Source organism: Pinus tabuliformis, chromosome 8 (assembly GCF_031772625.1).
Source record: "Pinus tabuliformis cultivar Carrire ecotype Pingquan chromosome 8, CPIR1, whole genome shotgun sequence".
NCBI classification, from domain to species: Eukaryota; Viridiplantae; Streptophyta; class Pinopsida; order Pinales; family Pinaceae; genus Pinus; species Pinus tabuliformis.
In genome coordinates, this window is record NC_142294.1 from 685281487 (window position 1) to 685305610 (window position 24124).

Below are 24124 nucleotides of genomic sequence, written 5' to 3' on the forward strand. Positions count from 1 at the left end.
GAGAAGGAGAGACACAAAAAGAATACACTGATGCCCTAGTTGCAGATGATGCCCTAATCCAACGCAGTCATGAAGACACTGCATACACAGCAATGGAGACCCTATATGCATATGCAACAATGGAGACCCTATACACATACGCAGCAATGGAGACTCTATACGCACAACAATTGAGACTCTTTACGCAGTCATATACACAATCAATTATACGCAATCATGGAATCATGGAAACACTTGCACATACACAGCAACTCTTTATACGTACCACAGTTAGCCGTTGTTTTGAAAAGAAGCCGCAGACATCTTCGCATGAAGCTAAGCTGCAATAAGGGTAACAAAGCCGCAGTCGTGAAGGGTAACGAAGACCGCAGTCATGGTAATGAAGTCACAGTCAAGGGAATGAAGCTACAGTCAAGGTAATGGAGCCGCAGTCCAGGCATAGAGCCGCAGTCATAAAGAAAATGAATCCGCAATTTTATGTGGGATAGATCTAGGGTTCGCTGCATCCTCTGATGGGTATAAGGAGCAGCAGAACCTAGATCAACCTCCTCTCGACAAACCTGTGATAAAGATGATGCCCTCGAATGAATAAAATAGATAAGTTAGCGTGTGATCTACTATTGTCTTCACTATGACATACTTGTAGCAACCTCAACGTGATGTATCACAGAACCATGGAAGAAGTTTCCATAATAACAAAGATCCTCAGCAAATTTGATTATGATGCAAATTTGACGTACTACAAGGGACAGGGACAAGGATCATAGTCTTGATCCTGATAGTAGCTTAGATCATGATTTTGTATATCAGTGATCTCATTGTCTCAATGATCTCAGTGTAGCAAAAGATTCATTATCAATTGATCTCAGTAATACTGTTGTGAAGGCCTCCATGTTGCAACCATAGTGACTCAAATGAAGACATAGCAACCATGGTCATGGTGAAGAAAGCAACAAAGATGATATCAGTTAAAGGTGCAACATAGTGCATCTTATGAGGGTCTTGCATATGATGATGAGTTGCAGCATGGTGATGAGAGCAACTTAGTGATGGGAATAGCTCCGTGACTAATGAAATACAAAACTACGATAGGTGAAGCAGTCACCTTAGAGAATTAGTTGAAGCAATATGTCTTCAATTGATCTCATGCCGATATCAAAAGTCAAAATGTTGACTTCTATTGTAAATGTACTATCTCTCTCTCTCTTTCTCTGCTGAACTTTGAAGAACATAAAGGAAGAATTGATCAAGGGTTTCCCCACATTGGGGTTTGTCCCTGGCTAGCGCCACATCTTGTGTCCTCTTCTCTTGGCTTGTCTTCTGCAATTTATGTTTATGTTCTATCTACAGTTTACTTTAATGCTGATGTGATTGCTAACTGTGAAAATTAAAATAAATTGCTCTAGCATAGAACATACCAAAAATTAATAGTTTGCAATCCGAATTTGAGTCAAACTTGTAGTGCTTTTGGGTGTGAGCACAATTAGTCCGTCTTTGAGAAGATTCACACGAAGAAGAGAAATCGTTTAGAACAAAAACGGTTAAATGATCTAGTCTTCGTCCTATATAACCTTTGGCTAAGACGAAATCAGTTGCTAAACAAAAGACCTAATACAGATCCCATTGTGTTGGAAGATATTGATCCAACCTTGGATTGGGTAGTGGAGACTCAACTAGTAGAGTTTGATGGTTGACCCTAATGAGGATATTGATCTTGATGTTGATATGGAATTGGATGCATTAGGGACTATTTAGTTAGATGTAGATCCACTAGTACTGGCCCCAAGTCCTCCAGCTGCAGGTACTTACTCTACTCAGCTGCGACACAAGCATATATCTTGTCTATCTCAGCATGCAACTAGTGTTAGTGCTACTACTTTTACAGTTGGATTTGGAGATCTTGATGAAGAGGAGGAGCCATGGGTTTCCTTGTCTGAATCTAATTCAGGGTCCGAGCCAGATGATGTTGCCATGTCTAGTAGTAGTGATCATTAGATAGTATTCTGTATTAGTGACTTGTAGTCTTGCAATTGTATTGTTTTGTTTTAGAGGCCATTTAGAGCCTCCTTGGTTATGTGCTTTTGTTTTGATCTCCATATATTACACCATATATTACATGTATTGGACAGTGCACTGGGTGCCATTTTGATATAATAGATATATTCATGAGCATACTTTGATCATATATTCTCCTCTCTATTACTCTAATGCTTTTAGTTTGGAAACATGAATGAAAATCTTTAAAAATATGTTTTTTCATTAAAAGTTAAATATTTAATGTACTTTTTACAAAGACTAAGCCATTGGAATCAACTAGTCCTAGTCAATTCCGAGTCGGAGTTGACCCTCGGTCGGTTCCAAGTCCAATTTTTAAGACACTAATAGATATAATATATAAATAAATATTTTATTAAAAAGACATACCTTTACATTGTACAATTAAGAGGCACAAGGCCCTCTTCAATTGTATTTATATATGGGGCCACTGATTGTAAGTCATCATCCTCTTTTATATCTTATTCAAATATACAATTTATATTTTTTGTTTTACCCAATTGAAAGTCAAAAACCTATAAGATCTTGCTACAAGAAGACTGGGAAGAGATAACTTGTGGAAAGGAAGATGTTGCAATTGCCAAGTTTCTATGTGATTTAGCTTAGTAGGTGCATGATATGATTGGTGTTTGTATGCAACAACTAGTAGTTTGAGTAGTCAGGTTTTGAATAGACTTAGGGGGAGAGGCAAATGGAGCATGGCAGATTGTAGTTACATATCCTATTGGGTGTACTTGTACTATGCATATACACCCAAAAGTGAAGGATACAAAGACGCATAAGTTAGTGTACCCCTGTTATTTGTGATTGGGCCTTTAGGTGAGTTTTTTGTGATAGCACAATACCAATCCCTATATATTATTGAATGGAAGTGTCTTATTGCAAGGTAGAATATTATGACGTACTATTCTGATTTTCCATTGTTTTTTGAGACATCATTGTTGCACCTTTGGATATCTGGCCTTTAGAATGGAGATAGAAAAAAGTAATGACAAAGTTAAACTCAAAGCTTTAGAACCCATATTTTGTAGGAGGCACTTGGGACACTCCTTTGGTCATGACAAAGCAAGCCATTGCAACAAATGATGTAGGGAGGGTAGCTTGGTGCATGGAGAAGAGCACTTCTAAGTTCCTTAGTGCTCTTACTTAGAAAAGGCTTAATATAAAGGTGTGCTCAACCTTGAATGTCTTGTTATATAGATGTGTACACCAATTCTTTGATGAACTCTAGTGCAGTTTTGATTGAGGTTGATGTGTGCATGTAAGACTTAGGGTCGATCTGAGCTACAGGTTTTTAGCTGACTTTAAGTGCTTATAAAAGTCAAGGATGATGTGTCCACGTTAGAAGACCCATTTTGCATAATGAAGGGTTATGGAAGTTACATTGTTGGTCCACATGGCCACACATGTAGGGGAGTTTGGAAAGATTACTTTCATAACCGATGGAGGAGGAATATCCTTGAAGAGCCTTGGAAAGTTGAGGATTCACCTTGGAACCCCTCTCGCCTACTTTTTTGGAGGACACCTAAAGAATGGACTTGCTAATTTTCTAGAGGAAAAGGAGCCATTTGGAGCCCTTTGGAAGCTAGATTTGGTACCTTGATGCCCCTTCCTTCCAACATCTGTGGAGGTACCCTCCTTTGGGACATAAATCATTGTACATGTGGCATGAGAAGCCCAATATTTGTATATTTAGATTAATTAATTGGTGAAGAAGGCCTTTTGCCCCTCCACATACTAGATTAGGGGCTTTCACTTACGAAATTAATATTTTAAAAAGGAAGTTGAGCATCTACGATAAATATAGATGCACTTCCTCTCATTTTCTCATGGTGGGATTGGGGGAGAAATCCCTTGACATTTTTTTGAAATTTTGTTGGAGTACTTTGTCTTGGATTTGGTGCTATGGGTGGAAGGGTAGTGCACCTCATCAAGGAGATTATGTGTGGATGAATTTCACAAATTCTTTGATGATTCACATCTGGGATTAATGAATAAGCAATGATTTCTTGAGTAAGTGATCTCTCTAATTCTTGTGGATTTATTTGTTAAGTCTATTAAGTGCAAAAATATGCTTATCTAGTGGTGAGGGCACATTCTCTTTGTGTTGTTTTTGGATAGTGTTGACACCTAATCCTTGTGATTGGGTAAATATATGTAAATAAATAAAAGAGAAATGTGAACAATCATCGGGAGATGAACTGAACAGTCTCTCCCTCATGTATATAACAGACCTACCTGATTGAATGAATAATACGAATCAATTTTCTGCCTAATGGAGTTACTGCCTGGCCTGACATGGTATCAGAGCTAGCTCCTTTTTTAGCCTTTATGTCTTTGTAACTCCTGGTTTGCGCCACTGCTCCCCATATAATTCAGTAACTGATTACCTATGTTCTATCTGCCATCCCTGCGCTCTCTGTACCTGCGCTCTCTGTCTGACATTCATCTGACATGGGAACGTTTGCGCTGTCCTGACCTGGTTTGCAAAATAGTTGAATGCTGGTCATCCTGACCTGGTTTGAACGCTGGACGTATCGTATGTTTGAACGCTGGACGCTTCTAGTATCAGTTTCAAATAATTGAACGCTGGACGTTTCATATGTTTGAATGTTGGACGCCATCTATCAGTTTCATTTGTTTGAAAGCTGGACGCTCTGTTGCTTGATTTCTTGCTGGACGCTTTGTATGTAGCTGGGGCCAAGTCTGTTCTATCATTGCTCGACACACCATGATGGGCACCCTAAAGGGTTCAACCTTGAAATGCAGCTGCTCTTTCCAATATTTCGTATGCATACGTGGTTTTATAAATTGATGGATTGTTTATACTCTAATTTAACTACAATTGTGAACCTGCATTTGAATGTGGTGTGTGTCAGAACTAGAATATGGCGAGAAGGCTTCCAGTTATGTTCGAAGGTGACGACAGGATGTTTAAGCATCTGTTGTTGCGTCAAGTTATCGCCATACCAAAGATATCTCTCGCCCAACTTTGCAAATTGAATGAATAAGAGGGGCTCACCTGTTAACGAATGCGAGAGTTCATTTTCCTCTGCTTTCCTTGCATAAACAAGAGTTTGCTTCTCACACAAACGGTCAATTTCTTCTTCTTTCATTGCAATATGAACTTGATTGCGATATAGGTTTTTATAACTGATAAACCAAAAGTGGAGTGAAGCTGCAAGCTGCTGGTCTGACTGTTCAAATAGTTGAACGCTGGTCATAGTATATTCCTTTCAAATAATTGAACGCTGGCCTAATATCCTTTCAAATAGTTGAAAGCATACATTTGAACGATGACAACAAATTTGTAGCAGAATATTTGGTGTAGGCAGAACGTCCATGATGCGTTGAGCCCTTTTAAAAGAGGCCATATGGTATGAAGAATTGGCTTTGTATACTGCGTATGCATTGAATGTTTTTTATTGGTAGCCATGTACGTTTTGAAAGTCATTTTCTCTCTGTGTATTGAAGTTGTGATGGCAGTGATTCAATGGGTACATGAAAACCTTATGTTAGAAGTTTTAATGGACGATAATACCCTTTGAGAATGCCCTTTTGAGTACATTTTTACTGTATATTGGCAGAAGTATTCTTTTCTATTAGCAAAAGTTTTTTTTTACAGAATGCATTCAATCATATCCATGGTAGGAATAGTTCTCACTGGCAAGGAGAACTATCCTGAATGGTCCCGAATGATAAAACACACCCTCATCTTCAATGAGTTGTGGAAATGAGTGTGTGTTGGAGAAGGAGACAATGACCTAGTATAGCCTACCTTAGACAAAGAGCTCGTCATTTGGGAAAACAAGAACAGCAAAGCTTATGCATTAATTGCAGCATCTGTAAATGAAAAGGTGAGTCGCCATATTTCGTCATATTCAACTGCCTTTGAAGCTTTACAAAAGCTGAAAGAACTCTATGACTCACATTCTGCACTTGAAGTTGTTCAACTCATGATTAAACTCTTCACTCTTGAACTTCAAAATAATGATCCTCTTGCTCTTGCATCTGAAGTAAAGTCTATAATGCATGATATAAAATCCACTAAGGTTGAATTGGATATTCCTCTTATTGCTTTTCTCAAGGCACTTTATCCTACTTACTCCAATTATCTTGAGTCATTGCAAGCAAATGGAAATCTCAAAGATATAACCTTTGACTCTCTTGTGAAAAAGTTTGTTGAAAGAGAGAAAGCTTTTGGAAAAAAGACAACCCCTGAATCTTCTGAAGACACTGTGTGCCTTGCTCATAAAGAAAAGCATCTTGCTCAAGATTCTACAAGAGGAAGAGGTGGACGAAGAGGAAGAGGAAGATATTTCAGAGGTAAGGGGGGCAGAGATTCTCAAGGAGAAAAGGTAGATTTGCACTGCATTCGCTGCAAAAGAAATGGATCACATGATGCCTCTACATGCAAACTACCATGGGACAAAATTGAGCAGAAAAGAAACCAACAGAAAGGTAAAACTGATGATACAGACATAGGTAAAGCACTTGAATCCACTCACTATGTTGAGGCACAATGTAACATTGGAGTAAATGAAGATTTGCTTAATGCTTCACTTGCTTCGTGGAAAAATGATTGGTTGCTTGATTCAGGAGCAACCTGCCACATGACTCATAGAAAAGATTTTTTTGAAGATTTCACTAACAATGTTGATGGAGCAGTATACTTTGCAGATCAATCAAAAATCAAGCCATTAGGGCTTTGCACAATCAGGCTTAAACTGCCTGGTCTTCCAGACTTTCTTCTGGATCATGTTCTATATCTCCCATAGCTCAAGAGAAACTTGTTGTCCTTGGTCCACATCCGCCAGCAAGGTCACTCCATTCATATGTTTGATGGCAAGCTTGAGGTAAGAAAAGCATCTGACCACTCACTTGTCATGAGGGGAATAGAAGAAGAAAGGCTTCTCAAACTGCAAGGAACATCTGCTCATGCACAACATTTCTCATACAATTCCCATCATGAGGAAGGTACACTTCCATCAAGTTTATTATGGCATGCTAGATTTGGACATTTGAACTATGACAGTCTTCGCTTATTGAAGAAAAATGGTGTTGCTGGTTTGCCTACAATTCCTAGAAAATTTAAGCAATGTGATGCTTGCATTCTAGGAAAGCATAGCAAACAGTCTTTTCATGATTCACATTCAAGAGCACATAGGAAACTTGAACTCATTCATTCAGATTTATGTGGTCCAATGCTTGTTCCTTCTGCAAATGGAAATAAATATATCATGACGTTTATTGATGACTACACCAGAATGTGCTGGGTTTATTTATTGAAGAACAAATCTGATGCTTTTCAAACATTCAAGAATTTTCATAAATGGATTGAAAATGATGCACAATCTCATATTGGGTCTATTCGCACTGATAATGGAAAAGAATACACATCAAATGATTTTGAAAACTATGTTCGCCAACATGGAATCAAACATCAAACAACTGTGCCTTATAATCCCCAACAGAATGGTGTAGTTGAAAGAATGAATAGAACAATCTTGAATATGGTACGATCCATGCTTTTCTTCAAAAATGTAAAGATAATGTTTTGGGCTGATGCTGTTCTATGTGCTGCATATATGAAGAATAGATGTCCATTTAATGCTATAAGAAACAAGACTCCTTATGAATTGTGGTATGGACATGTTCCTTCGGTAAAACATCTCAGGGTCTTTGGTTCCATTTGTTATGTTTTGATACCAAAGGTACATAGAAACAAACTTGGTGCTAGAAGTCGTAAGTGTATCTTCCTGGGGTATTCAAACACCTCCAAAGCATACCTCCTCTATGATGAAGTAGATAAAAAGTTTGTTGTATCTAGAGATGTAATTTTTCTTGAATCATCCAAAACTGACAATGTTGTTGAGCGGCAACTTGATCGCTTGGATAGATTTGCAAAAGCAAAATCATTTCAAGAATTTGATAATTAGATTCCACATCTTGAAGGGGGGATTCCTATACTAGATCAACATATGGAATCTTCTTCTGAAGAACACTCTCCCCCGCATGAAACTTCAACAACGGATGATGCTTTAAGTGATGTAATTGATAGAATTGGGAGACTCAATCTTGATTCAGTCCCAACTCAATCAACAGAGCAGCCTGGACCATCTCAGAAAGGTCCCCCAAAGTGGCTGACGAAGACACTTGAAAGTGTTCATCCTGATGAAATTGGAAAAACAGGAACCAGAAATTCAAACCGGCAAAATGGAGGTGATGTAGATGACTCTAATTCGCCTGTTGATATGGATGTTTCTTATGATTGTGAATTGAACTTGTCTACAGATTTTGAACCAACTTCCTTCAAAGAAGCTGCTTCTCATGATGAATGGAAAGAAGTGATGCAAAAGGAGTATGATGCCCTCATAAAGAACGGCACTTGGAAGCTGGTTGATCCTCCATTTGGAACCAAACCAATTGGCTGCAAGTGGGTCTACAAGAACAAGTATAAAGCTGATGGCTCACTTGACAAGCACAAGGCTAGGCTTGTGGCAAAAGGTTTTGCACAGAAGGAAGGGGTTGATTATGAGGAGACTTTTGCCCCCACAGCAAAATGGGCCACCATCCAGACACTCTTTGCACTAGCAGCTCAGAACAGTTGGAAAGTCCATCAAATGGATGTAAAAACTGCTTTCTTGAATGGAGATCTAAAAGAGAATGTTTTTATGTCCCAGCCTGAAGGATTTGCTGTGAAAGGACATGAACATAAAGTTTGCAAACTTGTGAAGTCCTTGTATGGCCTCAAACAAGCACCGCGAGCCTGGTATGAAAACTAACTGAACATCTTCTGAAACTCAATTTCAATCATTTTGATCTTGATGATGCAACTTTATTTGTCAAGAAAGTTGGCAAAACAGTTGTATATCTTGTGGTATATGTAGATGATCTTTTAATGACAGGGAACTATGAAAGCTACATTGCATCCATAAAGAAGGAATTGGGAAAAAGTTTTGAAATGACTGATTTGGGCTATGTTCATTACTATCTTGGCATTGAAGTAACCCAACATCCAAAGTCCATATTTCTTTCTCAAAAGAAATGCATTGGAGATTTGTTGAACAGGTTTGGCATGACAGAGTGCAATCCTCTTACTACTCCAACGGAACAAAACTTGAAGCTCACATCTATTGAAAGAGAGGAATTTGAGGATGCAACAAGGTATAGACAGCTTGTAGGAAGTCTCAACTACCTAACTACCACTAGACCAGAGATTTCATTTGCTGTTGGAATCCTCCCCAGGTTTATGCAAAAGCCTTGTGAGGGACATTGGTCTACTGCAAAAAGAGTTCTAAAGTACTTGAAGGGAACTCAAGACTTTGGAATCAAGTACACACAGGTGGATGACTTCAGCTTGATTGGATACTCTGATTCAGACTTCGATGGAGACAAAGAAACTGGGGTATCTACTTCAGGATATGCTATGAGTCTTGGATCAGGAGCTGTCTCCTGGAGATCACGTAAACAATCAGTTCCAGTAGATTCCACAATAGAAGCAGAATACGTGGCAGCAGCTGAAGCAACAAAAGAATTTGTGTGGCTCAGGAAAATTCTTGAAGATTTGCAGGTAAAACAAGTACAATCAACTCCACTCATGATTGACAACACCTCTGCAATAAAGTTGGCCAAGAACCCAAAGTTCCATGATCGAACAAAGCACATCAATACTAAATATCATCTGATTTGACATCATGTTGAGGCCAAAACAATCCATCTCCATCATTGTTCCACAAATGAGCAAATCGCAGACATCTTCACCAAAGCACTTGGAAGAGAAAAGCTTGAATGATTCAGAACGATGCTTGGACTCACCAACATCCCTTCAGATTAAGGGGGGGAATGTTGACACCTAATCCTTGTGATTGGGTAAATATATGTAAATAAATAAAAGAGAAATGTGAACAGTCATCGGGAGATGAACTGAAGAGTCTCTCCCTCATGTATATAACAGACCTACTTGATTGAATGAATAATACGAATCAATTTTCTGCCTAATGGAGTTACTGCCTGGCCTAATAGATAGATCCTATCTTGTAAACCCCAGGAAGAGTTCTAGTGGAGAACCTTCCCTTAAAGTCATTTTGGAGCCTATAAAAATTAATAGGAGTATTTTCTAGGGTTAGTAGAGGACAACCCTAGTCATCATCCTTAGGCCATTCAACCTTCTCAAAAGAGAGTTTGTTGACCCCGTATTCCTAATGAAAAGACACTATTCTCTATTCTTACCATCAAACTTTATTTTCTAAAACTATTTCAAAACCATTTTATTGGATTTACTCTTCACATCACCTTGAGCTTCAATTCCTTAAATCTGACAATCTTAACCTAGGAAAGTCCCTCTTGAGCTGAAGGAAAGCCAACCTAAAGTGAGAAGATGGTTGTTGAGGTGATAGTGCCCTCTTGAGTTTCATTTGAATTACACTTTAGCTTTCAGACTTTATCTCAAGAAGTGTGAGTTTGTGTGATAACAAACCCTATAAACAGGCATTGCACAAAGCTAAAATCCACCATAAGCTAGTGCTGAAGTTGAATGGACCCCATATGATCAACTAGGGCATTGGACACGTGGCTTGCAAGCTAGCTCTTCCAGGTCACTCGAAGATTCATCTAGTCTTTCATGTGTCATACTTGGTAGTGGGATCAAATTGCAAGGTGCAAACCAACTTCACAGAACTTGATGGAAAAGGCTTCATTTTGCTCCAATTGGTAGTCGTATTGGATACTCAAGAGCATCAGCTACACGATTGTATGGTCTGGGAAGCGTTGATCTAGTGGAAAGATATGCAGCTAGAAGATGCCACATGGTAACCAACAGCAATTCTGCAGCAATTTCATCACCTCCAACCTTGAGGACAATGTTGCTTTTGAAGGGGGAGGGAATGTTAGGTTCCTCCCCTAATGACCCTACTTTAGGCTACCTAGGAGTTAATTAATATATGTGGCCATCTTCTTTGAATAATGCCCATTAAATAGTAGTGGATAGTTATTTATAAAAGGATCCTCTTTATTAAATAAGACCCACTATATGGTTGGTACTCATTAATGATGGGATGACAAGTAGTTAGGGTTTTTCTATTTGAGTAGCTATTTAAAGAGCTAGGAGGCTATGGAATGTTTTGTTGACTATTATTATATTTGGAACTTTGCACAGTGAAAGGTCACTCCACCTTAACAGGCCAGTGAACATTGCTTTCTTTATTCTGAATACTGTTGATGTAATGGTTTAGTCTGGATCTTTTATCTTATTGTCTCTTGTATCTAGTTTTCTACACCTATTATCTCTGTATATCTGGTTTGTGTTTCAAATTTAAGGGTTAAGGAACACTACACTAGCATCCAATCTTTCCTTTACCAACTCATAGTTGAACAATACTGAAGGATGGGGACTCCAACCACAAGAGAAATTTGTTCCACCAAGGTTGCATAAAAGCCATCTGGCCATTCATTTAGCATACTATATATATTGCTTGGGCCTGTTATAGTCCACGGAATAGATCAAATTTTTGTAGGCTAGCAATGGCTGATAGATTGTTCATTGTAAAAGATCAGTTTTTGAATTCTATCCAATCTTATCGTTGTGCATGGTGGGTGTTGCAAGCTGAAATTTGACGTGTGAACTATATTACAGAGATTGAACCTGAAAGGACAGTTTTAGGCTTATGAAATGGTTTTTGTATTTTTTCTTAAAATTTTTATTATACATTATCAAATATTTTCATCTCTTGCTTCTGATCTGTTAACGGGTTGTTTGTAAACAGGTATTGCAGTTATAACTGTTATGCTGGTCACAACATTTTTGATGGCTCTTATTATGTTAGTCGTCTGGAGGAGTAATTGGCTGTTAGTTTTACTGTTTACTAGTTTCTTTTTGATCATTGAGCTGGTATATTTCTCGTCTATGTTATTCAAGGTTGACCAAGGAGGTTGGGTTCCACTTGTGATTGCTGTTGTATCTCTTATTATCATGTATACCTGGCATTATGGTACAGGGAAAAAATATGAATTTGAAATAGAGACCAAGGTTTCAATGGCATGGATTCTGGGTTTAGGTCCTGGCCTTGGTTTGGTTCGAGTTCCGGGGATTGGCCTTCTGTATACAGAACTTGTGAATGGAGTTCCTCGCATATTCTCACATTTCATTACTCATCTTCCTGCTATACATTCTATTGTTGTATTTGTCTGTGTAAAGCATCTACCAGTTAATACAGTTCCGCAAGCAGAGCGTTTTCTTGTTAGGCGCATTGGGCCCAAGGACTTTCACATGTTTAGGTGTGTTGTTAGGTATGGTTACAAAGACCTACATAAGAAGGATGACAACTTTGAGAAAATGCTATTGGATCATTTGTCCATGTTTATCCGTAATGAGTCACTAATGGATTCTTTCTCAGATTCAGAGGATTATAGCTTATGTGAAGAGTCTCAACAGGCACCTACTTTAGACACAGAAAATGCGAATCTGATGTCTTTAGGCATGGTCTCAGTAGAATCATCACAGAATTTAATTGTCTCCGAAGCATCTCCACAACAATCAGGTCTGCCTGTCAGATTTGGTGTTTCTCAAATTCGAACTGTTGATGATGATTTACGATTTCTAAATGATTGCAGGGATGCTGGTGTGGTGCATATTCTGGGTAATACTGTAGTAAGCGCAAGAAGGGAATCTAGCTTGCTGAAGAAAATTGCAATAGATTATATCTATGCTTTCCTTCAGAGGATATGCATGGAAAATAATGTCATTTTTAATGTTCCTCATGAGAGCCTCCTAAATGTAGGCCAAGTTTTTTATGTTTAAGGAAAAAGTAACACTTTTATGCCTCCAAATCTTGGAACACTGGTGTCGTAAGTGGCACAGCCTGCGGCGATGCCTTTTGTTTATATTGTTCATGGTGTAGGTCCTTAAAACTTCACTCCTGAAAAAGGTTTTGATTTGGAATGGACACTAAACAAGTTAAATAAATCGAATTTTTCTTAGTTGATTTGTGAAGAATAAACTGCCTAGTTTTTAACAGTCGAGTGTTTTGTGTCGTGCCCTTTCGCACTTTGATTTCTGTGGAGTTGTACTCTTTTCACTTTGACATGAAATCTGATTTAAAATTAAACATGGATCGTTTACTCCCAGTAAGATTTTTTTTATAACGCCACATACAAGACTTTCTATTTCTTTTGGATAGAATATCCTGCCTGAAGGTACAACCCGAAGTTATAAGAAACGAATTGGTTGTCACTTAGCAGCATGGTACGAAGCCCAATTGAAAATTGAGAATTGAGAATAAGGGGTGCAGAGTTTAAGAGAGGCTTTAAGAAAGTTAAAAAATATGCAACTGATAATTCATATGTTTAGTATACTTTTATATACCTGCTAAAAGCAAGCCATAGAAGTATTGCTATTATGCCAGTCTTCTTTTTTCTAATGGGCTCCACATTTTTCAAAAAAATGGTTTTGTGGCAAATTGTTTGATTTTACTGTTGATATTATGTTACCCAGGAAAGAGTTGAAATTAACAGACGGTTATTGCAGTCCAAGGTTCTTTCGTTCTTTCCATGCTTTCAGAATTTACGAAGAAAGCGTTTCATCCAGAATTTACATGAAGATAAAAGGATCTTTGTCCTTAAAGAAGTCCAACGGGAATAAACAGCCCTCGACGATCCGAAGGAAGAGGAAAGGGTCAAGATTGTGCTCAAATCCAACCAATTGCTTTGACGCAAGCACATAAGGATCCAACCAATTGCTTTGACGCAAGCACATAAGGATCTGATAAGGATCTGATTATATTAGACTCTATCTGATCTGATTATCTTAGAAGCTTGGGAAGAATGAGTGTGTACATTTTGCATTTCTGGCGCAATCAGAAAAACATTTCATTTTGGAATGTTATGCTTTTAGTTATGGCAATACCTTAGCATGGGTATTTTGGCATTGTCTTTTAAGTGAGGGAACTATTAGAAGAATGGGCTGGCTGATCATCAATTTGAATAAGAAGATGATTGAATTGCAAAAAGTGAAAAGTAGGGAAGTTGGTGGTCCCATGGACTATTTTCAGTCTCGTGGACGTTAAAATATCATTCATTCATTCATTTTTATAAGTTGGAAGGGTTTCTTGAGAAGAATGAGGCTTTACATCATTTTCCAAAGAGAATTGGAAATTCAGTCACTGTAATTCTGTTTTAGACTTTTAGTGCACACTAGTATGGCGCATTGGCCAATTAACAATATACAATTTATTGGTGGATTGGTTAGAGCAAGCTCTGGTTGACATGCAGTAGATATTCATAAATATAGACGTTACCGAAGGAGTCACTTCTTGACATATAGATATCTAATTGAAAACACGTTATATCTAGGTGTGATAGGCAGGGTTTAATGGTGGCTAATCTTTGCAAGCAATCCAAGGCTACCTTGGCAAGGTAAGGGATGGAGTTTAGGTATATTAAGTTATGCGTATTTTAAAAAAAACATGTAAACGGGGGGTGTTAGAGAGTTATGTGGGTGATTTATTTATTATTATTATTATTATATAAGGAAGAAAAAGGTTGAGCAACATTTATATTCACATGACTATTTGAAAAAAAAATTGACATTAAAGTTTTCTCTTTCATTATTAATATAATAAGATGCACATTACTTTAATTTAAAAAAAGTAGTTATTTATGCAACAGTCATAATGATGAGTAAACTATATCATATGAAAATTTTGAACTGGAATCCTATCGCAACAATTGATATTATTTCTCCTAATTGTTAATTAATTAACAATTTATTTGCTACGACAAATATCGAAATAAATACATTACAACCTTCACAAATAAAATTCTGCGGAAAAATTAAAATGCTGGAAACTAAGAAATGTTAGCACACACACATAAAATATGAGACAATTATTTTTGGACAAAAGTCCCTAAAAAAACCCAACTTAGGAAAACAGGTGCAACCTCTGAGGGTTTTATTATTATGTGGCAGTGAGAAATTCTGAGTACAATTGGATGCTGAAATTTGGCAATCCTACAGAGAAAAAAAGTGGCCAAAATCTAGTGAGGAATTTTTCTCGCCCCACAAGCAATCTCCCAGCACAACTTGCCTTTAGAAACTCGGCCCTCTGACCCTCAGCGTCAGCGTTTGCACAACCTGCTTGACGTCAAGTCTCTGATTGGTCTCTGATGAAGTCGTTCTGCCTTCTGTTGGCTGGAAATATGCTTCTCTGACTCTTTGAGACTCTTTCCTGACCTCTAGAACTGAAGACGTCTCTCTCTCTTAGAAAATCGAACTTGCCTCTAGAAGTTGTTGTGTTGCCCCAACGTTAACCTCTGTGTGGCTCTTCTGCCTCTATGCAAATGCACTCGCTAGATCTGGAATGCCTCCTCCAACCTCACTGTCTTTGCCCCTTACTCACTGCTTCGATCTCTCTCCGGCAATTGACAGTTGCTACTCTGGAAATTGATTTGCCAAGAAATCGAATTGCTTAAGTGTCTCAAGTGCACTCTCCATCACCACATCGACCTCCTCTTATAATCCTTTGTTGGAGCACCAACAACCAAGATTAAAACATAATCGATAGCTAGGATCATATTTGGATCGATCCGTGTGAGTTTCTAGATGATTCTCGCCTTGACTTAATTAATACTGATTAATTAACCATATTCCCTAAGTTTAGACTTATGAAATATTTAAAAAGTGGTTAATAATCTAATTAAGTCATTTCTAGGTGGAATTTCTAGAATCGATTTTTGGGTTTTGGAGATCTCATGTATTCTAGCCTCCGAAATAACAAATTGAATCTGAAATAACAAATTGAAGTGTCACAAGCATAGTATTAAAAATTGGCACCAGTGACTGTGTTGAGAAATCTAAGGGCAACAAGTGTAGGAGATTTCTCTTCTTATTAATAGTTGCTTGTGATATATTTTTACTTTTCTTGATTTACTTCTTCTTTCCTTATTATAATTAGTGTTTTCTATCATCAAACAACTACCAAAACATAAAGAACAATAAGACAATATGACACAAGATGTAGGCGATCGGTCAGGCCAAAACCTCTCTAACTTGAGAGAAAACCCACCAGAATTCTTCTTCTTATAGAATCTTCAATTGACGAATTCCAGGACCTAGACCTTTGACCAAGAACCTCTCCAAGACTAAGTCAATGATTCCTTTTTGAATAGCTTCTCCTTCTAGAAACTTCGACCTAACTGCAACTTCAAAAACTGTGACTCCAACTTCTACTTGCCCAAAAACTACAACTTTGTCTTGCCCAAAAACTTCAACTTCGACTTGAGTAAAAACTGCAACTTCAACTTGCCTAGAAACTAGAACTTCGGCTTCTTCACTTGAGTAGATTCTCTCTCCTAGAGAACTTGGCTTCCAAAACAACTCTTCTTGGTGACCTAAGTTCACTTCTGCAACTCGACTTCATTGCAGCAATATGTGCCCTAATTCCTTCGCACGTGTGGAGAGAAGTAGCCCAAAACAAATCCAAAATAGCTCGACTTTTCCTCCTTCCTTTGTCTTCCTCTTTTTCGCATTTGTCCTTATGATCGAACTTGAGTGAAGTGTCTCCAAATGAGGCTGAGTGCCCTATAAATAGGCTTCCTTGAGTCTCCTATTAGGCCGACTTGTTGCTCCATGAGTCTGACTCAATGTTTGCATATTTGACATGGTCTTGGAGGGTCCTTTGACTCTAATTTGACTCAAATAATTTTCTTACAATATGTAACATGCCCAAGAAGAGTTATTCATACATGACAATGACTCTTTTGACTTTATAGACTCAATGACAAATCTTAGAAGCTCTCAATGGGAGCTTGACCTAAAATAATATTTCTAACTGTAACACAAAAATCACTAAAATAAGTTGAAAACTGGGATGAAAGAGACAATCTCTCACACACCATCCACATGATGAACATAAGATATGCCTTGGAAAAACCTTATACATGAAAAACCTAGCTAGAAGGTGAGGCCTATGCTCTACTCTTTTCTTCTCAGTTGTGAAATGCAAGTACAAAGAAAGGGGCACCTCACCATGGAGATGCCATGGAAACAATGGCCAATACGGCTACAATAGAATCTGCCTTTTCCTTTAATCTACCTCAATATCCCATTCTCAATTTTATACTCTATTATGAAGCAATACTCAATACAATAAGAATGTAACCACTACCTCTGAGTGGAATAATATTTAACATAGCTTAATAATTGTCTAGGAATAGGGTTTAGGGTTTTGCATGCACCAACCTCCTATTATTTCCCAACTCTGGGTGACAATCAAGCAGGTTGATTCTAGGATTGTGTAATGCAGACTGTTTGGGAGGTAGCCTCAATGTCTACACAATTCTAGGTAGCAGTACTTGGTCACTGAGGGTTGATACTATGCAGTGTAGCTCAGTGGAGGTCCGACTGATGGGGGGTGGTCTGGTCAACAGACTTTCGGAAAAAATGGCTAAGTGTGTGAGCGAGTGAACTCATGAATACGTGACCTTGTGAACACACATTCAACATTACTCGACGCCAAAACACCTCACACCAAAACGACAACATGTCTTAGTGTGATTAACTACAAGACTATCTAATGGTGAAAGTGACAAGTGCGACACTTCGGATAGACCTTCGAGCAATCGTGTCGACACTTGCACGACAATTCTTACAACATCGTGTGTGAGTGTGATAGATGTTTACATAGCGAACACAACTCATACACAAACCTTCAACATCACCAGAACAAGGTCGCAAGCATGACATAGCAATCAACATGCTGAAGATGACAACTGGTCAAACAAGAAAAAAGGAAGCAAGACATGTATAGGAAACACATGAAATGACTTTTTGGTGTTTGCACACAAGCATGTTACTGAAGACATGATGATATGACAATGACAAGAAGTCTTTCAAATTCAACTAAGAGATGTACTTAGAAAGGTTTTATTTACTTACCATACTTACCCTCAAGATGATCATGCATTCAACAAAGTTTGCATGTGGTCCTAACCTTTACCATTACTTAGTCTCTTGGTCCTTTTCCTTGACTCCTTGGGGTTGATCTTAGCATGTCATCTTTTCTTATAGTCACTAAGAGGTAGATTAACATAGCTTCAATGGGCAGTCACTGCTGCCGAGATGAGGCCTTGGGAAGCTTGTAAGAACCAATCCTATATTTTTGTTTTTTTAAATACTAAAAATACAACCATAAGAAAATAGAGTTGGGAACTCAAAAATCATTAACCATTATATAAAACTTTCATGAATTTCACTTTATTGAACATATCATCTAATTTACATGTTATTAGCTAAAACCATAATGAAGGCATACAAAAGAATACTATAACAACATAGGTATCATTCACCAAGAGACGAGATTCAAACTTGACTTGCCGCTATTTGCCCTCTTTCATTGTCGGTCGTTTGCAAGAGTGAATGTCGACGTGCTTAATTCGAATGCAATGACCCATCGGATGACCTCCCAGCCTACTCCTTGGGTACTCTCCTTCCCCGTGGACCCCTGAGCTGCAATGGGGTTGTACAATAGAAGAATGTATTAGCTAGTAGAGGAGAGCACTCATTGGCTCAAGAGTCCCCTCTCTAAAGTCCTCTACTTCACCAAACTCACTTTAGCTCGTAGTCACTACTCTGACATAGTCTCATCCATCCAACAATAGGGTAAAGAAAAAGTCCCTTATCTCATGGCTTGCCCCTTCTTTTATAGGAGTCCTCATAGGTGACACTTGGAATTTCATGCATAATTAATTATTTTTTATAATTCAATAGTTTGATTATTCACCCACCATGTGTTACTCTCTCATCAAGGGTCTCCATAATTATTTACTTAAATTTTAATTTAAAACTAAAATTTTTCCTCACCTCAACAAGATTCATATTTCTTCTCCTAGTTGTCTCGATCCCCCTTTTTACTCCTTAATTTGTGTTCGTTACTAAAGTCAATTGATAAGTCAAAGTTTGATCCCCTATCTACTCCCTAATTTAACTCAAGTTATCTCTTAGATGAATATTCTTATGTTGGTTGTTGCCACATGGAAGTTCTCTAAATTTATCTAAAATTTAATTTATTAATCTTATTTTAATTCACCATCCTCTTCCCTTAATTAGGTTTAACTATTTTAGGATTACTAATTAACTTTACATTTATGTCCCTCTTTCCCCTTTTTACCTCATTGAACTACATTATCTACCTAATATTTTCCAACATGGGGAGGGTAGAGTTTTTAAGGTAAAATATTTTATTTCTTCTTACGATCCTCTTAACCCAAGTTTTATTCTTGATTTAATTACCTCCGTTTCTAATATCATTTGCCATTGATGTGAATTTACCTGGTTTTCATATCTTGATTATATTTATTAATTAATTTATTTTTAATGATTCCAAGGGTACCAAGTTTGGTCGTGCCCTTCAAGAACTTCCCTTAAAGTTCCAAGGGTGTCACGCATAACAGTTTATTTGTGATGCCAAGTTGGTCGTGCCCTTCAAGAAATTCCCTTGAAGTTCCAAGGATGCCACGCCACTTGCCCTTCAAGCATTCAGTGGCTACGAGGGGAAAGTATAGGTGCAACAACAGAGACCACTATCATCTCTTATGTTGCCTGCTATAGTGAGACTGATGGTGTCAGGGATCAAGGAATCCACCTTGATGTGCACCCCCCGGTAAAATCCTCATGAGTGACCCAACTTTGGGACCTGCCCTCATGACATCGTGATCTTCAAGGTGAAGGTGTTTCAACCTTTCCAACCCAAGTCACAGTGGGAGTGCTAGTGGGTGAGATTAGGGACACTGTTCCACCCCTCCCATGTAGTTCCATCCAATTGTACAACCCCATCACCCATATGTGAGTCATTCGGCCAAACAACTAATCTGTGCCTGCAACCACTAACATATCATCAGAATATAGATAAACATATATAGTAGGTTTCAAAATTGACTTAGAATTTTAAAGACAAAATATAAATTTTCATCAAACCAGGTGTTGTCAACTCATCATATGTGAGTGCCTTTGGTGGTTTCCTGCCATACTCAATAATCATCAGTAACAAGGTTTCTCAGTGTTAGTCATTGTCATATTAGCATCATCAACATCACCTAGTCATTCACATCATTGTTCATTGTGAACCAGAACTAATGCAAGTATGTAACATAGGGGACACATCCATCATGGCTATCATCATCATAATACATATCCATCAAAGCTATCAACATCGTAATATCAATAGAAAACATCCCTATCCATCAAAGCTATCATCATCATGATATCAATACAGATAATACATATCCTTTACTGCTATCATCATCATAAATTCAATAGAGACCAAACATAACCATTTATGCTACAATCATCATAATATCAATAGAGAACATGCATAACCATTAATGCTACAATCATCATAGTATCAATGGATAACATAAATAAACATCACAACCACTAATAATAGAGTCATGTGTCCGGATCCGTAACCTGAGATCCTCAAAGAATAAAGTGTAGGCCTTAGGGCGAAATAAATGTTAATTTCATATCAATGTCAGTCAACTAGAGTGGGGCACTACATACACCCCCTCTTAATAATAGACTTTGTCTCGAAGTTCTTGGAATAAGTAAGGAAAATGGTGACGCATCTCCTCGGCATCCTCCCAAGTCGCTGAACTGGGACTATAATTATCCCACTCAACCTTAACCTGGTGCACTAACCATCGTCTAAGATGCAAAGTTCACTGATCCAGTATGCGAACTGGTTCGGCGATTACTGTTTCTTCGTCTGAAGCCCGCAAATAACCAAAGTCAATAACATGCGAAGGATCTGAAATATAATGACACAAAACAGAAATATGAAACACATCATTCGTGCACGCTAAAGATGGAGGTAGGGAAAGCCTACATGCCAGCGACCCTTTCTTTTCTAAGATTTCAAAAGGTGCCACAAACCGTGGAGACAATTTTTTCTCCCTTTCCAAATCTTAGAGTTTTTTTTTTGTTTTTTGTTTTTTTTGGGCCTTGCTCTCAGGAACACCCTATCTCCCACTTCATAACTTCGGCCTACCCGATGAGCATCAGCATAGCTCTTTTGTCGATCTTGTGCTTCTTTTATCCTCCTCATAATCATAGTCATTTTTTGTTCCATCTCTTGCACCACTTTTGGTCCTATTAATACTCGACCCTCTAGTCGGCCCCAACTAAGAGGTGTTCTGCAAGGTCTTCTGTATAAGAACTCAAATGGCGCTATCTTGATGGAACTATGATAACTATTATTGTAAGCAAATTCCACGAGGGGTAAAAACTCCTCCCATCTCTTTTGTTGGTCCATCACATACATCCGAAGCATGTCTTCGAGGATTTGATTAGTCCTCTCTGTCTGCCCATCTGTCTCAGGGTGATAAGAAGTGTTGAAGTTCAACTGGGTTCCCAAGGCTTCTTGGAAACTGGTCCAAAACCTTCTTGTAAACACTGCTCCCCTATCAGATATGATCTTCCTAAGCACTCCATGCAATCTCATAATCTCATCAATAAAAACTCTAGTTATTTCTGGTGCCTTATATGTAGTCTTAATTGGTATGAAATGGGCGCTCTTGGTCAACGTGTCCACCACTACAAATATGGAATCATGTCTTCTTGAGGTCATTGGTAGCCCCACAATGAATTCCATTGATATAACTTCCCATTTAGATTTTGGTATCTCATGGGGTTGCAATAACCCTACTGGATGTCTGTGTTCAGCTTTTACTCGCTGACACTCTAAGCATCTTGCTACCAAGTTCATGATGTCCTTCTTCATCCATTTCCAAAAGAAGAGTGGTTTCAGGTCCGCACTCATCTTCTTAACACCAGGGTGTGCCATGTATACTGCGTGATGTGCTTCATTCAAGATTAACTGGCGTATATCTTCATTCGGTGGTACATATATCCTTCCCTGAAATCGTAGTAGCCCATCATTATCAAGGGAGTATTCTTCATATTTTGGGACCCTCATTTCATTAGTTGTATGGAGGAGATGAACCTCAGGGACACTCCTCGGTTCTTTCCCCTTAATGATTTTCTTTGGCCGGCATTGTTTGTGAAATGTAGAATCTTGTCTTTGTAGTCTAGGAGTGTCTCATGTCATTCCAACCAATCCATTCCTATAACTACGTCATAGACTCCTAAAATTGTAGAGTACAAAGATACCTTGGTCTTACATACACCCAGGTCCACCTCACAATCCTTTACCATCATTCCTACATTTCTTTTCATACCACATGCCATTTCTACATGTCTAAATTCATATTGTGCAATTTCTTTATGTTTAATCCTTGATAATGCATTTAGAGAAATAAAGGAATCAATAGCTCCTAGATCTATTAAAATGAAAAAACTCATACCATCAATCTACTCAAATGGTATGCTTAGACCACATCATGTCATGTAAATGGCAGAGGTGGTTGGTAGCATTATCATAACATAAACTGAGAATGTCCTTAGTAAAAAGAGAGAGAGAATAAGTTTCTAATATTTTATGATTTCAATATTGGAAGTACCAAAAACCCTAATATTAATAATAAGCATAGGTAAATATTGTGTTATATAGCATACCACTAGAATAGGGTAATTATTATATTACGTGGATGTATGATAGGGATACCAATTCGAAACAATAATTAATTTGGTCTTACATTAATGACTATTTATATATAATTGCTTATATAGCTAAAAGTGTATGGTATGACACAATGTTATACCTTAGTATATAAGATATCTAAGAACAAGTATTAATAATGAAATAATATATAATAATAAATTCCATTATTTATATGGAAAAATAATTAAATAATAAAAAAAATGTAATGATTTTGAGAATGTTAAAGTAGCACAACCATGAAGCGTAAATGACTAGAATAGTGCAAGAGCTATTTGAGATATTATTTACATTTAGGTAAAGAAGCATTTTTACCGATAGTTATTGCCCACCATTATTTATGCAATTTTTTTTTAAGAGATATGACAATTGTTTACCTGTTTTACTTGAACATGGTTGTTTTTATTTTTTTTTGGAAGTTTCTTGGACTTTAATCTACTGATTTTTTTTATCCTTAGAGCTGTTATGAAATATAAATAAAAGAGAAACAACAACAGACTATTTATTTTAACAAAATCCAATCTAGAAATAGTAGTTTTCAGTTGATTTCTTTGAACTTTTATTAAATATTAACAAAAAGAAATCTTACTATAAATAAACTCAAAACATGGAAAGAAAAACTCAAAAACTGGAACCCTATATATTACTAAATATGAAAAAGAATCACATTAAATCACTCTTTTGTTTAAACCCTGCCATTTATTCCTCCACTGTGGTTAAACTAGATGCAGGCTCTATCCGACAAGGGTTGTCTCTAACAAGTCAGGGGACTAGGAGAATGCATACGTTTCAGAAACCAATACACTTTGAATAATTCAATATGTGTCATAATCACATTAAATCACTCTTTTGTTTAAACCCTGCCATTTATTGCTCCACTGTGGTTAAACTAGATGCAGGCTCTATCCGACAAGGGTTGTCTCTAACAAGTCAGGGGACTAGGAGAATGCATACGTTTCAGAAACCAATACACTTTGAATAATTCAATATGTGTTTCAGAAGTTACATTTCAATGTTTGTTTTATAAATTTTGTTTTAAATTTAGTTTACATGGTCATACAATACACGGGATAATTTTTTTAATAATAATATTTCAAATAACTAGATAATAGTATCTTCTTATTTCCTGGAAAATAAGGCAGAACACTGAGGTAGCCAAATTCCAAAGCAAGAGCAAGAATTATATTCTTATAACAAACCACAACAAAAAGAATATGAAGAGAAAGCCTTTCATAATCCAATGCCCACGTTTGATAATCCAATGTACATTGGAATACAATTTTCAATGCACGATTTCATAATATACAATGTATTTAATACCAAATAAAAAAACAATACAATAATTTCAAACCCTAAAATTATGATACAACAAACCATAATATAATATAAGTAAACTCAAAAACTGAAATGGTAATGCAATGAAACCCCTTCGGGCAAGGAATCACATTAAATCATTTTAT

At 37.4% G+C, this 24124-nt stretch overlaps 1 protein-coding gene across 1 annotated transcript in view; it reads left to right on the plus strand.

Annotated features, from left to right (window-relative positions):
* The window catches only part of LOC149237434 (putative potassium transporter 12), a 259791-nt gene extending 246739 nt beyond the window's left edge, over positions 1 to 13052 (plus strand). The window contains exon 9 of the mRNA XM_089372658.1: positions 11820 to 13052. Within this exon, the coding sequence (XP_089228784.1) occupies positions 11820 to 12853 (1034 nt within the window). The 3' untranslated portion in view covers positions 12854 to 13052. The remainder of the gene's footprint in view (positions 1 to 11819) is intronic.
* Positions 13053 to 24124: the final 11072 nt, after the last annotated feature.